General features: G+C 41.3%; 1 protein-coding gene across 6 annotated transcripts in view; it reads left to right on the top strand.

Moving 5' to 3' along the window:
* The window catches only part of slc4a11 (solute carrier family 4 member 11), a 122,131-nt gene that overhangs the window by 64,049 nt on the left and 41,922 nt on the right, over positions 1-16,160 (top strand). For all 6 annotated transcript variants that reach the window (XR_008573522.1, XM_054797369.1, XM_054797372.1 and 3 more), the window contains 3 exons: positions 3,270-3,351; positions 7,551-7,674; positions 13,759-13,968. Coding sequence is in view for 5 of the 6 variants with exons in the window: in XM_054797369.1 (XP_054653344.1) it covers positions 3,270-3,351; positions 7,551-7,674; positions 13,759-13,968 (416 nt within the window). In the remaining variant the exon portion in view is untranslated. The remainder of the gene's footprint in view (positions 1-3,269; positions 3,352-7,550; positions 7,675-13,758; positions 13,969-16,160) is intronic.

Below are 16,160 nucleotides of genomic sequence, written 5' to 3'. Positions count from 1 at the left end.
TAGCGCCACTCGACCTCGTTGCCTTATGAATCATCCGCGTCATTTGTCCTCGCGCCTGGCCGACGGATGGGCACTCGTCTGGACGAAGTGGGTCTCGTGGCCGACCCAGTCCCGGTGGCCCCTACCTAGCCATTTTCACATCGGCATGTGATCTCATCAGTGTGCCGTGCGCTGATTGGCCGGCCATGTCCGCCTCCATATAGGATAAGTGTTTCATCTGCCACCTCGTCTTATTTAATCACCTCCTTCACTGTGCCCTCCACCAGCCACCAAGGAAACCAATCATTCCTCACGCTACGTCTGTGTGTGTGTTTGTGTGCGTGTGTGTGCGTGTGTGTGTATGTGCGAGCGAGCGCGCTCACTGACAGGTCCGCCAGCGTTGAGGCCGCAGTTGATCTTTTAGGCTGCATAAGATTGAGAGGTTTTATTGAGGTCACCCCTGAGCCTCGTGCAAAAAGAGAACCGGCTGCACACCTCAAGCCAATATCTTAATAATCATCATAATCAACATAATATCTGGTATTTCTGCTTCCTCCGTCCTCAGCCTCTGTTATTTGTGGCATTTCATCATCCTCCCCAAGCGTGTGTAGAAATGAGTCAAGCATTCTCAGCAGATGAAAGGATGTCATGTCTCCTCGTCGTTGACGTTTGTCACATGCTTACCTTTTTTTCTTCTTTACCTTTTATTTTGCCTCTCCCGAGTGCGCACGCAGCAGCGCTTGCACGGCAGTCGCTGACGAAACGGAGGCGAAATCTCACGGAGCGTTCCGTGCTGTCTCGGGTGAAGAAGAAAAAGGCGCCATCTTGGAGGCTGTTGCTCGCCACCGCACAGGTGGAGCTCACCTTGGCCAAGGGCGCCGACACCCACCTGTGTGCTCCAATCAGCGGCTTTTACAACACTTTTAGATGACGTTTTAGCGGTTAGCCCGGAAACTCACCAAACACTTCATTAGGCACACATTTAATGAGGTCCAATACGAAGCTGGTAATTATTTAATTCATTGCTTGATCAAAATCAGATAATGATTTTACCAGGTTTTTTTCATTCTTAAAATATTGTAATTCCTTATTACAAAAAATGCAATCATAATGACAATAATGTTATTGTTATTAATGATAATAATTAAGCGAAAGAAAAGGACAAATTATAGTAAAATAATTGATTAGTTTTATAGTAATAATAAGTCATTACCTTGAATTATTTAATATGATTATTTTAATATACTTATTGTAATTATGACTTGTTAATAATGTATTTTCTATACTAATTAGTGTCATATTAAAATAATAACAAAATAAAAAAATATGGTCATAATAATTGATTAATTTAATAGTAATAATATTTAATTATCTTGCATTATTCAAAATGCGTAATCATTGTAATTATTAAGCCTGGTGATAATTTTTTATTATTTCTTCACATTAATGTTGTAAGAAAATGGTCAATAAGTCGTAATACACTAATTTGATAGCCATAACAATTCATTATCTTGCATTACTTCAAATTATAGTAATGCACTCATTGCAATTATTGCTCTTGTTAATCATTGCATTATTTCATTTCCACACACAATCTCTATCATAATATAATAACAATAATAGTTATAATGTGAGCGAAAATGGTAAACAAATTCATCTACTAGTCAAAATAATGTACTAATTCATTGTAATTATTGCACTTGTGGTGGAATAATTCTGTATATTAATATAACAATAATTAACAGTATGATATGTAATGAATGTTATTAATGATAAGAAAAACAATGCTGCTTTTGGACTGAAAAAAGTAAAATATACAAATATTTGGACCCTCTCAGATAGCCAAATATGGTCAATAGAAGAAGTTAATGATTCTATTTTAGAGCACAATAATTTGTTAATGTTATATTGTGAGCATTGCTATCTGGTAAAGGTAGAATTTTGAATACAGCTCTTTTGGGCATGCAGTGCACCTAATAATGTGTATTTTCCTGGACCTCCCAGTGAGACAAAAAGGGTTATGGTTATGGACATCGATGGGCGTCAAGCTCTCTCGTCTATTAACTGAATTGAAAGCGTCCCGTCCTCCTTTCATCTCCTCGCTCACGTGTTTTTCGTTGCTGTCACACTCAGCGTTTGTCATCTCTTCTCCCTTTTTTTGCTTTTTCATACTCTTCCACCTCAGCTCGTTTTTTCTTTTCTTTGCTTCCTGTTCTGTGGGTCCTTTTTATCAGCCTCATTGCGCCTTGCTGGTTGGCGCGCTCCTTCATGGCGCTGGAGCGGTTGTCATGGCGACTCACATCATTTTCTGGCTTGAATGGGAGCTTCTTTACTGATGAGATGGTAGACAGCAAGACAAAACAAACATTAGAATATAGAAATGAACATTTCCCTTTATGTTAGAATGTATTCCTATTCCTCACAGGGAGATCCCAGGGAGGTCCAGTGGTAATGAAGCATGTTAGCGAGGTCACATGATCATCACTTGTCTGTCGCCTGGTGACCAACGTCGTCATCGGAAACCAAAACTCTTTAGCAGCAAAATTATTGGTGTGGTCGTCAGACTGCAGTGAGGTTTGCCCGCTGGATGAGGTTTAGACCAGCATGCACACCGGGGGTGCTTTTCCCAGCAGGGGTCGCATACAGAAACATTTGAAGGATGGGGGACCACGTTGTACATTTTGTGCATTAAAGATGTTAAATGTTGGTCAGTATATGCTAAACTATCCAAACAAAACATCTTAGCTTTGTGTTATGGCTGACAAAGCTAATTAGTGTCATATCTTGTAATATAGATCATTATTAATCAGTTCATTTTATTTTTACAATATCCCCAAGGGACAATATAAAATGAGCCACGGACCGAAAACGGCCCCCCAGCTGCTCTTTTGGACACCACCAATGCAGCTTACTGTTTAAAATCACCTGATATTGTTAAAAAACAACATTGTTCTTTGTAAAAAATACGACACAATATGTGGTGAAAAGGGCACAAAATGCGTACTATAAGGCAAAAAAGTTGAAATGTGGATATATACAGTATATGTACATTATATAAAACCTCTCAGTATACTGAATTGCTTTTAACCTTTTTACCAAAGGGAAAATATCAAAATGTCCCCACATCCTTTGGTTTTCCAGTAAGCGGCCCTCAGTGGAAAAAGTTAGGATACACCCATTTACACTGGAGCAAACTATAACATAAATTGTGTGTGCGTGCGTGTGTTCGCACCTGAGTTCGTTCTCGTCCAAACTTATCACCTGTCACACTTCGACCTTTGCCCCCACAGTCCACCTGCTGTCAGAGACCATCCAGGGGGTGACGGCCACCGACACAGGAGTCCATTACCAGCAGTCCTGGCTCTGCATACTGTGAGTGGCTTTTGTGTCTTTGACCGTATTTGGGCACGTCATCAGGTACACCCGCAATGCACCTGTAGTGCATTTATTATTTGGGTTGTACTTTCTGTACTGTATCATACTGACAGCTGTTTTTCATGATTTGATCGCCTCATTTTAAAACATGACATTCAAAATATAGAATCGACTCCACCAATTTCCCCACAGTAAGCATAAATAATTTGTTCCAGGGTCAAACTGTGGCCATCATAAACACTTGATTAAGTGTACAGTGTGTATGAATATGTATATGTATGTATGTTTTATGTCTGTAATGTTTACATTTCAACATTCCTAAGTGTCATACAAGCGTTAAAGGGTCACTAGCATGATTTATCAACTTAAAGCTTAAAAGCACGTGCGGGATTGGTGGCACGCTACTATGGGCCATGCAACCGGAGCAGGAGCCTGGTTCGCATTGCCAGCAGTAAGTCCAGCCTGTTTCTGGTGAACGTTGGCCTCCGCCAAGGCTGCCCTTTGACACCGATTCTGTCCAGAATTTTCATGGACAGAATTTCGAGGCGCAGCCAAGGCGTCGAGGGAGTCCAGTTCGGAGGGCTTAGGATCTCGTCTCTGCTATTTGCAGATGATGTGGTCCTGATGGCCTCATCGGGCTGTGACCTTCAGCGTTTACTGGGGCGGTTTACTGGGATGAGACTCAGCAGATCCAAATCTCAGGCCATGGTTCTCAGTCGGAAAAGGGTGGCTTGCACCCTTCGAGTTGGGAGCAAGGTGTTTCCCCAGGTGGAGGAGTTCAAGTATCTCGGGGTCTTGTTCACGAGTGAGAGAAGGTTGGAGCGTGAGGTCGACAGTCGGATCCACGTAGCGTCTACAGTAATCGGCTGTTGTACCGGACCGTCGTGGTGAAGAGAGAGCTGAGCTGGAAAGCAAAGCTCTCAATTTACAGGTCGATCTGTTCCCACCTTCACCTATGGTCATGAGCTTTTGTCGTGACCGAAAGATAGAGATCGTGGAAATGAGTTTCTTCCGTTCACCCTGAGAGATAGGGTGAGGGGCTCGGTCATCCGGGAGGAGCTCAGAGTAGAGCCGCTGCTCCTTCACATCGAGAGGAGCCAGTTGAGGTGGCTCGGGCATCTAGCTGGGATGCCTCTCGGACGCCTCCCTGGTGAGGTGTTCCGGGCATGCCCAGTCGGGAGAAGGCCTAGGACACGCTGGATGGATTATGTCTCACAGCTAGCCTGGGAATGCCTTGGTATCCCCCCAGTGGAACTGGAAGAGGTGGCTGGGGACCGGGAAGTCTGGACTTCTGTACTGTGACTGCTGCCTGCTCAACCCGGACCGGGATAAGTGGAAGAAAATGGATGGATGGAAGCTTAAAAGCTTAATTATGTTCTATATTGTTTGTAATTATGTTCTACGTGGTTAGTTTTTTGAAAGCGAACAATAAATTAGTAAAAATTACATTTGTGTACGTGGCGGGCACCATTATGGACTGAACGCCTTAGAAAAGGGGCATTTCATAAGTGACGTCGCAAAGGCACAGCTCCCCGCTAACGCCTAGTAAACAAACCCTTCTAGAGGTAACTCGTCAACTTCCTTCGGTATATTTTTCATCAAAATAGTAGTCATGCCAAAATATTGTGTTGCTACTGGCTATTCACAGTGTCCGAGTGATACTATAAGTTTGTTTTATTTTCCAAAAGAGGAAGGTTTAAGACTACAATGAACAAGAGACAAATGGACCACCGCCTCGCGTTCATTTCACTTAAGACTGCTATGAGTGGACACTTTTACAAGAAGCATTTGGCTTGAAAGTATGGTATAAACGCATTGTGGATGCTAGGATGCTATTCCTGATGCCATAGAGGACCACAGAACAGAGTAAGTCATGTCGTGTTGTGTTCTAAACACTATGCCGCCATAGCAACAAGCATTCAAAGCATTATACGTACATGTTATAAAACATACTTTCACAGTGATACGTTGGGGGGGCAGTGACAGCGAAAAAATACACAATAAAAAAGGCTTTAAAAAACCCATTTACACTCATTAAGAAGCCAACCTAAAACAATACCTGAAGGATAAGCAACTCCAAGGTAATTTACATTTGCCATTCTGTGTTTGAAGCCAAGCAATCTTCATCTCCATGTCTTTGTCATCGAACCCCTCCGCATCAGACACGCTAGTTTTATCGTTGGCGGTTGGAATAAATACTTTTTAATTCCCTGTTCTGCAGGTTCTTTATTTCATCTCCAGATGTTTCTTCCTCCTCAAAAACTATTGACGCATTGCTCAAATCTTGGCTATAATCTGTAAAATTCTTTTGTCTCATGCATCCTTTCATGTTTGTTTACTCTGCCTAAGACGAGAGCTCCGCCTTCACCAACATCACTTGGGAAACGCCCCTTTTCTAAGGCATTCAGACCATTATGTCGCCCGCCACGTACAAAAATGTAATTTTTATGAATTTACCGTTGGCTTTCAAAAAACGAACAACGTAGAACATAATTACAAACAATATAGAACAAATTTAAGCAAAGTTGATAAATCATGACAATGACCCTTCAACCACTCTACAACGATACGTAAAAATGATCATTTACCAGGAAAACATCAAAGGTCTAACAGAACTTTTATCACTAAATGTCATTTAATGAGAACGAACCAAGAAGTAAAACATGCTATGCTAAAACGCTAACCAAAAGTGACAAAACACATATTTTTAACCTTTAATGGGCAAACAATGGTGAAATGCAGAATTTTTATTGTCATTTTTTGATATTCTTAACTGTCATACAAGTGTAAAAGGAAGTTAACCACTCTACAACGGTAAGGAAACCTTCAACGGATGTATGTTGCGTGTCATTTTTTTAACAACCCTGTCAAACATAAATGTTAAAAGAAGATAACCACACTAAAATGATAACTGAAAATGATAACACTTTACCTTTGACGAGAAAACGTCAAAGGGGTAAAGTGAAATAATTTTTATCATGCCAGTGTAAAAAGATGTTACCCACTCTCAGATGATCACAAAATGCTTATTTTTTATCTTTAGCGGGAAAACATCAAAGGATAGTGAGGAATTTTTGTATTGTTTTGTGTCACTTTTTTAACATTCTGAACTGACATACGAGTGTCACAAGAGGTTAACCATTCTCAGAAGATGACTAAAAGCGACAAAACACTTATTTTTTCATGTGGAATAACATGGCGGCTCATATTTAGCATTTGCCAAACTTCCAAGGCTTTGCATGAAGCTTAGGGCTTTGTAAAATCTGCATAACATTTCCTGGAAATCCCTTTAATTGTTAAAAGCTTCCGCAGGCACATCGTGTGTTCATACATGAGGGTAGGAACATAGATCAACCGGTAAATTAAGAGTTTTGCCTTTCGGCTCAGCTCCCTCTTCACCACAACGGACCGATGCAGAGTTTGCATCACTGCAGACGCCGCGCCAATCCGCCTGTCAATCTCTCGTTGAACTGAAGAGTTATACAAATTTTTAAAAATATATTCTTGATCAGGGCCACATGGTGGCCTAATGGTTAGCATGTTGGCCACACAGTCAGGAGATCGGGATCTGTGTGGAGTTTGCATGTTCTCCCCTTCTGCGGGCACTCCGGTTTCCTCCCACATTCCAAAAACATGCATGTTAGGTTAATTGGAGACTCTAAATTGTCCATAGGTATGAATGTGAGTGTGAATGGTTGTTTGTCTATATGTGCCCTGCGATTACAGTCCAGGGTGTACTCCGCCTTTCGCCTGAAGGCAGCCGGGATAGATTCCAGCACACCCCGGCGACCCTAGTGAGGATAAGCTCCACAGAAAATGGATGGATGGATATTCTTTGACCCTTTGGTGAGCTACTCAAACTCAACTGGCGAGCAATGGGACCCCTTGGGGTTGGAGACCCCTGCTTTAAATGTGGTGTCTTTTGTGAGGTTGTATTTTTGTGTGGTTCTGCAGCGCTGTTAGGAGCTTGTACACAAACATCAGCTGGCAAACATTTGCCATGAGCTTCTATGTGTTTCTGAAAGTCATTTCTTCCTTCACGTAAACGTGTAGCCGAGTCATTGCAGCATTGCAAGTGAGAAACGTGGGAGAAGGGGAAGTCATGTATTCCTACGGCGTCCGCTATTGATTTACGGAGGAAGAGGTCGAGCTATGCAAATGACATCCTTGACATTCCTCTTCCATGTTTGCTCCAGCTGCAACGTGAAGAACCTGCAGAGGCGTCACGTGTGCATCTCCCGCCTGGAGAGGCCGCAGAACTGGGGGGAGAACTGCTGCGAGGTCCGCTACGTCATCCTTGTCCTGGCGCCGCTCAAAATGGTAAGCACAATATACTCTTTTTACAAATGTATGAAACCCACCCACTTCAGTTTCTGACAAGGATACTCCGCAGTACTTTGTCCAAATAAAATTAAACAACAATGTGAAAAATACAGCAAAAGGCATAATGCAACGAGAAAAAGCTGAAATGTTGACAATAATAACGAATAATAACACAAAGTTCAGTCTGTAAATATACAGATACGTGTCAAGAAATGAGAATATGGCGCAGAAGCTATTTGATTAGGAGTTCAACTCAGACATGCAAAAAAACAAAATAAAAATAGATGATTGCAATGTCTGGAGACAGGTGTGGTGGACACTAGGGGGAATGTCTTCACCCAGCCGGCAGTCAGGTTTGGGGGTGTGGTTTTATGCCACGTTTGAGTACGCAAATGTTAACGCTATAAAGAGATGGTCCATCTTTGTCATTGAGTGCTTGTGAGCAGTTGGATAATAAAGTTAATAAAGAGGAAGGAGAGGAGGGGACGCCATCTTTGTACTTTGCTACCAGTTCTTTCTTGAATTCAGTCGTGTTTCTCGCCTTCTTTATCAAATTGCAGGCACTTTAGCTTCATGGTGGGTTTTGTAGCAGTCACACTCAATAAGAAATGCACGGGCAGTGAGTCACCAATGCGTAGGGTGCTTTGTTTGATTGATTTCACCGGATAATACGGCACAGGACAAACTGACTAGTTTGCTACGCACAATATTTAGCGATAAACAAAACAGTGTACGAAAACCAGGGCATAATTTTGGTGGACATTTTCGTCAACAATCCAATCATAGGAAAACTGAAGCATTTCAAAATCGAGGTTTGTCTATTTGACTATTTTTATATATTATTTTACCGTAATTTTTGGTGTGTAAGATGCACCAGTGTTTAAGCCGCACCCTCTAAATTTAGAGGGAAAAACAGATATGTACATATGTAAGCCCCACTGGGCTATAACCTGCACATCCATGTCATAAAATGGCATATTGTGGCACGCACGAGTCCGTGAGGACCAAGTAGCTCTTTATTTGACAGGAGCTGTGAAAAAACTCACACCGAGCTTATCAGAGGAGCCCAGAGGGAGGCTCCTCTGGCTCCCTCTCCCCCAGCAGCCATGGCCAATGAAATGCTTTGCTGGGACGAAAAGCATGATGGGAAGCCGTTGAAATAGTTTTTCAAAATGATTTTAAACTCGTATTGGTATTTGTATTGTATATTTCTTAGCTACCTTATGAGTGTTAAGTTGCTGTGTGATGATTTTAGCGTTCTTTGTAAGATGACACCATGACTGTCATATTGATTAATGACCTCCTGCGATTTCCAATGGGTTGACAAGCTCGTCGTGAGCTCCCTTATGGCTCATGATTTCCTCCTACCAAAGAAAGAGCTACCGGTTCCTCACTGACTCGCTAGCGGCACAGTATTTAAGTAGTATTAAGTAGTCGTGGTTCTGCAGTAGAGGATCTGTCACAAGGTCAAAAAAAGCACCACCGGTGTACATGTTGAGGTTCAAATTTTAAGAAAAAAGTAGCGGCTTATACACCGGAAATTACGGTAATTTTAATAATGATTACGTTACATATTTTGTATGTATTGTTTATTAAATAAAGGAAAATATATTTATTTCCTTTATTTAATTTGTATATAGAATGATTTATAGAGTTATAGTTCATGTATTTGGCTTCAGTTTGAGTTCAGTGCTTACAAAATGTCCCAAGTCATTGAGGTCTGCAGCCACACACACACACACACACACACACACACACACACACACACACACACACCCACACACGCACACACTATTTTCCCATCAAAGCACTCTACCTTCTACACACACACACACAGATATAATAATGACTCTCTGCCTTGGGTGGTTGATTTTTGTTCTCCTCACTCCCCATGAAAAGCACTCTTCCTTCCTTGCATCCTTGCATCCTTCCTCGCTGCAGCAGAAGGAGACGTCTTGCTCTTGTTACAAGAAATTAATTTTGGGAGTGAGCCTGACATCTTTATTTTAGTTTCCTGGTAATGGTGTGTTGTGCGAGCAGCAGTCACCAACACTAAGTGCTGGGAGACGTTCCTGAGAGTGAACATGACGTCCTCATTAGCGAGGAAAACATCTCCTGTTCTCATCACGGGGCTGACTTTATCATTGTTCTCACGCATCATCTTCTGTGTTGTTTTTTTTTGTTTGACCTTTATTAGCTTCTCATTGGATCCCCAAGGTGGGGTGTAATGTATCCAAGCTCCTTTGTCACCAGGCACCTCCCAAATAATAAGACCCCCACTTTGTATTCCTACATACCCCCAGAACAGTCTGCTAAAACAAATTACAGCCGCATCCTGCTGGAGTCGCAACAGCAATTATTCTGAGTCTTGTGTTGCATTTCAGAGGCGTTTCACAAGAAACGACCCTCCACCAGCCACGACACCCCCAAACCCTGCAGAGAATACACGATGTGCCTGCGGAAGCTTTTAACAATTAAAGGGATTTCCAGGAAATGTTATGCAGATTTTACAAAGCCCTAAGCTTCATGCAAAGCCTTGGAAGTTTTGCAAATGCTAAATATGAGCCGCCATGTTATTCAACATTTGCAGGAAGATGGAATTTTAATAGAAAATGTGCCTTTTCTTGTGTGAGGTAGCCTTGTAGAGTCATGTAACTCTTCTACTGTTGAATCCACAAAAGGGTGAAAATGCGTCAAAATGTGCTCCCTGACTGTGTTGCCTGGGCTATTATTTTTCTGACAAATACCCCACATGGTTGGACTTAAAATTTCTCACACAGCTCAAGGCACTCTATAAAAACAAGACCCTGTAACATTATAGTAGTCAGTCCAATCACTAGGAAATTTACACACATTTCGGAGACTGAGAAGCACGCATGTGTAAAATTTGAGTAAGATTAGTTTAAAAAAAAAAAACACGTCATCCAGCATAATGTTTTCGTAGGGGTGTGGGCGGGACTGAGCAACTTATTGTCCATAAGTCATTGATCGTTTAATAATGATTAGGGATGTCCGATAATATCGGCCCACCGGAATTGGCATAAAAATGTAATATCGGTCAATATCGGTATCAGGATTTTTTACCGATAACGAAAGCCGATAATAAACATAATGATGAATATAGGCGTATGGGGTTCGTATTTTCCGGCTTGCAAATGATGACATCATCATTTGCAAGCCACACAACCTCATCAAGGACATCACACATCCACAACACTCATTATTCACACTCCTACCGTCAGGCAGACGCTACAGGAGTTTGAAGTCCAGGACCACAAGGCTGGCAAACAGCTTTTACCCACAGGCCATCAGGCTTCTCAACGAAGCACTCACACACGCCGCACGCAACACACACTCATAGCACTTTATTTATTTATTTATTTATTTATTTACTTATTTGTATATTTATTTGTATTAATGTCTCTTCTTTTTGTTGTTGCTTAATTTATTGGTATATATGTTTGTTTCTTATGTTCTTATTCTTATTCTTTCTTGTGTTTTCTTTCTTTTCTTGGGAGAATGAACAGAATAAGATTTTTATTGCATAGTATAACTGCTGTTTTACCATGCACATGACAATAAAACTCTCTTGAATCTTGAATCTTGAATCTTGAATCATCAAACTGCCTCTCAAGCGTGTAAGCATCCGTAGGTGGCTGGTAGCAAGCTGGCTCACTCCTTCCATTCCATCCATCCATTTCTGTGCCGCTTATCCTCAAATTAGGAGTGTTACAATTCCAGGAAGTAAGCGACGGTATAATCTGACACTTTGTGTGCACGCTCGATTAGGAGAGTCCGGTGTGACGTCCGTGAAAATTCAGCTTTTTCCTGTGATATCGGGTGTATTTTCATTCGTATACATCTTTGTTAGGTAGATTATCTTCGTATCGGCTTTATACTGAGTGTTGGACCACCTCGACTCATACGAGTGCTTTGAAAGTTAAGTCCAACTTTAAGCCTTTCAAACTGATGGATTGGAGCTTCAGGATGCCATAAAAGGTATGGAGGATATATATTCACTTAAATATACGTATAATATGTGCAGATGAAATTTCATTCAAATCTGATGGTGCGAAATATGTTCATTTTGGCCCGAAATTACTGCGTACATGGAATTTGTGGTGTGGCGTGGAAACCAATACAGCGTGCTAGGCCTACATGAAAGTGATGATGCTTGATTTTCTTCCCTGGACTTTTTGATGATCAAAAACAATGTAAATGGCTACTCTGATGACTTGTAAAACAAACATCACAGCCTAGATGTTGTACGATGTTGTTTACAGCCACATCGAGAAGCTAATTACTGATGCTGTATCCATTAGCTTCACAACAGATATCTGTTAATTCCACGTCAGGAGATATGTGATGTTACACATATTGGTATCGGCTGATAACGGTGTCGGAAACTGAGAGTTGGACAATATCGGACATCCCTAATGATGATAAAACTTTGCTCAAGGATATCTTGGATGATTTGGATCTCCCCACCAAGTGAAAGCGTGAAATGTTGACAATTACAAAACACAGTGCGCTTCAGCTTGCATGCTAACGTTATCATTCAGCTTGAAGCCTGTGGCGTGAAACTCAGATCCTCCACGTGTATCTGCTGCTCCCTGCTTAGAACTTCCATTCTCTTCAAAAGACAGTCAAATATTGATAGAATGTTCCTTTCATGTCAGACTCAGGTATATTTCAACACAGGAAGACGAGCTTCACAGTAGTTTGGTTCTTTCTGAAGTGTAATTCTCCTGTGTGGAGGAACCTTTAGTATTCTCTTTGCTAATGTTTGCACACGTCCCCACCGTCACCATGTCTGTTCTTCTAAGGTTGAACACAGTCCATTCTGAGATGCTGGTCGATTGTTTTTTCTGATTTTGGAAAAAATAAAAAAAATGTTCCTATAGGAAATAATGTAAATAAAAACTATCTGTTCCAGGGTCAAACTGTGTCCATCATACAAGCTTTATTACGTATACAGCCAATGTTTTAAGTTAGATTTTAACATTCTCAAGTGTCATACAAGTGTAAACAGAAGTTAAGCTTTGTACAACAGTAAAACAAAATGTGATCAAAATTGAAATCATTTGTTCCAGGGTCAAACTGCGGCCATTATAAAGCCTTTATTAACTCATTCAATCCCAGCCATTTTTCAAAACACAACCCCTTCAGTACCGGCCATTTTAGACGATTTTGACTGAACACACAGAATGTTGTGTTAATAGAAAAACAGCTTATTGTGAAAAGCTACATTTCAAGCATAACTTTCAATTTGACACAATTGTTTTGCTTTTGTGACAGCTCAAATATCTAAACAACTATACCACAACATAAACACCACACAAAAAGGTTGTTTTACATCTAAATAACTATTTACAATTTACATATTTGGAACTTATCTGTCTGTGTGCACGCGCATGCATGTGCATGCGTTAAAATGCTCCTACAATGCGTAACCTTCTGCACACTACACTCCTCCACGCTCTCTCGCTTCCCCCTTGCTGTAGAGTGTGTTTTTACATTCAAAAGATCCAAGGCGAGCTCTTAACAAATGCACTTCTGCCACCTTGTGGCCATTTTTATGGCTTTGTACTCATCTAACAGTGACCTCTTTTATTTTGCAGTTGCGTCTTCACCTCTTTTTGCCGTAGAAGTTTTTGGGATGGGATGTTCAGGTTTACAGTATAAAAATGTATAAATAGATCTTTGGTATTGAATGAGTTTAAGTACACGGGAAATGTTTTAACGTTCTTAAGTGTAAAAAGAAGTTAAGCATTGTGTGATAGTACAATGCACAAATAAAACGAGGCAAAAAACAGAAATAATCAGTTCCAGGGTCAAAGCGTGGCCATAATAAAAGCTTTAATAAGTATACAGGCAATGTTTTAGGTCACATTTTAACATTCCTTACTGATCATACAAGTGTAAAAAGAGGTTAAGCACTGTACGATAGTAAAACATTGCAGTCTTGTATTGGAGTGGGTGGCAAGCTGCCTTGAACGTGGTGAAAGTGATCGTAAGTGGTGCTGTGTCTGTTGCGCTGCCCCCTAGAGGACGCTGGTGATGGTTTTTATGGCGTTGCAGAAAAGCACCAAGACGGCGATGGAGCTGGGCAGGACGTTCGCCACGCTCTTCTCGGACATCTCCTTCCGACAGAAGCTCCTGGAGACCAAGACACAGGAGGAATTCAAGGAGGCGTTGGTGTTCCAGCGGCACCAGCTGACTGCCGCCAACCAGCAGCCCACCGCCCTGGGCAAGGAGGAGACGGACCCCCGCAGTCAGAAGCCCCTCAAGGTGAGTCATTTGAATGTTTATTGGATGTAAGTACATCAGATGATTTGTTTTGTAATGATGAAGGGATGAAGGGTTGAAGGAAATATCAGGGGTGTTCAAAGCGCAACCAGGGGGCCATTTGCAGCCCTCGGCTGTTTTTTTGCTGGACTGATTGTGTTTCATTCCACTGAGTGTTACCGTAAAGGCTAGAGGCGTTAACGTAGTTAAAGTTTATGAAGCTATAGAGAGGCTGTTATGTGAAAAGTCATGATATGTAACAAGTTCATTGTTTTAACTGTAATAATGATGTGGAGTGCATGAGAAAGTGGAAAGGAAAACATAGCGCTCTTTGACCGAGTATGGTCATGTATTACCAAGCGTATTGCACAACACAGCATCAGCAAAACCAATGTTGTAATAGCAGCAAGGAGCAAACAGCTCAGTCAGTGTTAATCACGCTGATGTGTTGATTGTAAACAACAGTACGGCAAGTGTAACAACGCATGCCTTTCACACCGACAGCAGAGTACAGAATACCAACATTTTACAGCGCATGCAGAGGTGGATAAAGCTGCTGACCACTTATGATGCTTTCATTTTAAAAAACTACATCAGGAGGTTGCCTACAGCCACAGCTGTTAATGCCTATGTTTGTTTGTTTTTGTTATTTAGAGTCATCGGCGGTTATCTACTTTTGAGAACCTGGCAACTATGAGAGACTCTATGGTTAATTGAATAGTGGCATTCATTGGCGCATTTAATGTGTAATGTAGTCACTTTAAAAGATGAAAATAAAGAAGTGAGATGGCACAATGCTTTTTTATGCAGTTACATAATAATTGTACACACGCATCGTTAACCTCTCTTGTCCTCCACTTTTAAACGACACAGGCGGTAGAGAGCCTGAAGAAGATGATATTAGCATGAAAAGCGACAAAGCAACCAAACCGACATTCAAAGATGAATGAATGCACCAGGATGTATTGCTCATAAAGAGAAACATTAAGTGTCATTTATTTTTGTCAAACCACAGTTGACACTTGATTAGATGGTGTACCACAGGGGTCTCAAACTCGCGGACCATTTGCGGCCCACCAAATCGTATTTCACGATCAAATAGTAGTCTACAGCCCCTGACTTCCGGGCAAGGTCAGTGTTACTTGCAGGGCCAAGTAAACACCAACACTGAACTAACAGTGGTGTTAGGACATGGAGGGGGGGGGGCTGGGTCACGAGACAACATTACCAACAATCGCAGTGCTAACACAAAATGGCAGCACAACATGTAACAGGTAAGTAAACACACATAGTGCAACTACTACTATGAGGAATAATAAACAACTATGTTAACTCTAAACGCACAACTTCAGCAACTTTTTACAAACCCCCAAAGTACCACAATGCATGCTGGGAGCCCGCATCACTCCCTCAAAACATCTTTATCTCAATCTATCACGATATTAAACCTTACTATGGATTATCGATATGCCTTTTATTGTTTTTTTTTTATTATTATTAAAATATAACCACTGTAAACGTGTCGCGCCGTCACCATTTTACATATAATCTAGGAAGAGCTCCTCGCCAGAACGGAAAAGAAAATTGGGCGGAAACCACAGAAGAAGCAGAAATGAAAGACGAAGAAGAAAAAAACAAATAAACCACGGGTAATAGACTCGGCCGGTGAAGTTAAATGGAAAGATCTGGTAGCACAGTTAAAATCAGAAGTATGGACTCACTTTGGCTTTTGTAGCGTCGATGAGACAATGCGGACTTTGCAGTATGGAAGAAGTGTCACACGGGCAGCATGACACACTTAAACACACATAAACAGCAACGCCCCTTCGTCACCACGCTCACGGACAGAACTGCTTATGTTTATTTTTGTTTATTTTTGTATTCAAATGCTAAATGTTGTGTTATTCAATCAAGAGACGTGTGTTTAGTTTACGTTGTTTATTGTCAAAATTGTCTTGCTGCTCAATCTTATCGGGGTCATTGGCTGTCTCTTTCCGGGGAATATGAGTCACTACTGCCAAGTTGGTCTACTTGAGAGACATGAGATGTTGTGTTTTCTGAATGAGTGTAAAACAGCGTCACCGTTTGACGTCTAAACTAAAGTCCGGTTTACACTTACGTTGCACTAAAACAGTCACATTTGTTTTTGCAGCATTGCTGCTTGTGTTCTGGTTAAAATATGCTGTAAAAATTCC

This window comes from Dunckerocampus dactyliophorus, chromosome 13, assembly GCF_027744805.1.
Source record: "Dunckerocampus dactyliophorus isolate RoL2022-P2 chromosome 13, RoL_Ddac_1.1, whole genome shotgun sequence".
Taxonomy (NCBI): Eukaryota; Metazoa; Chordata; class Actinopteri; order Syngnathiformes; family Syngnathidae; genus Dunckerocampus; species Dunckerocampus dactyliophorus.
The sequence above is the reverse complement of the archived record's forward strand: the minus strand, read 5'-3'. Positions and strand labels throughout refer to the sequence as shown.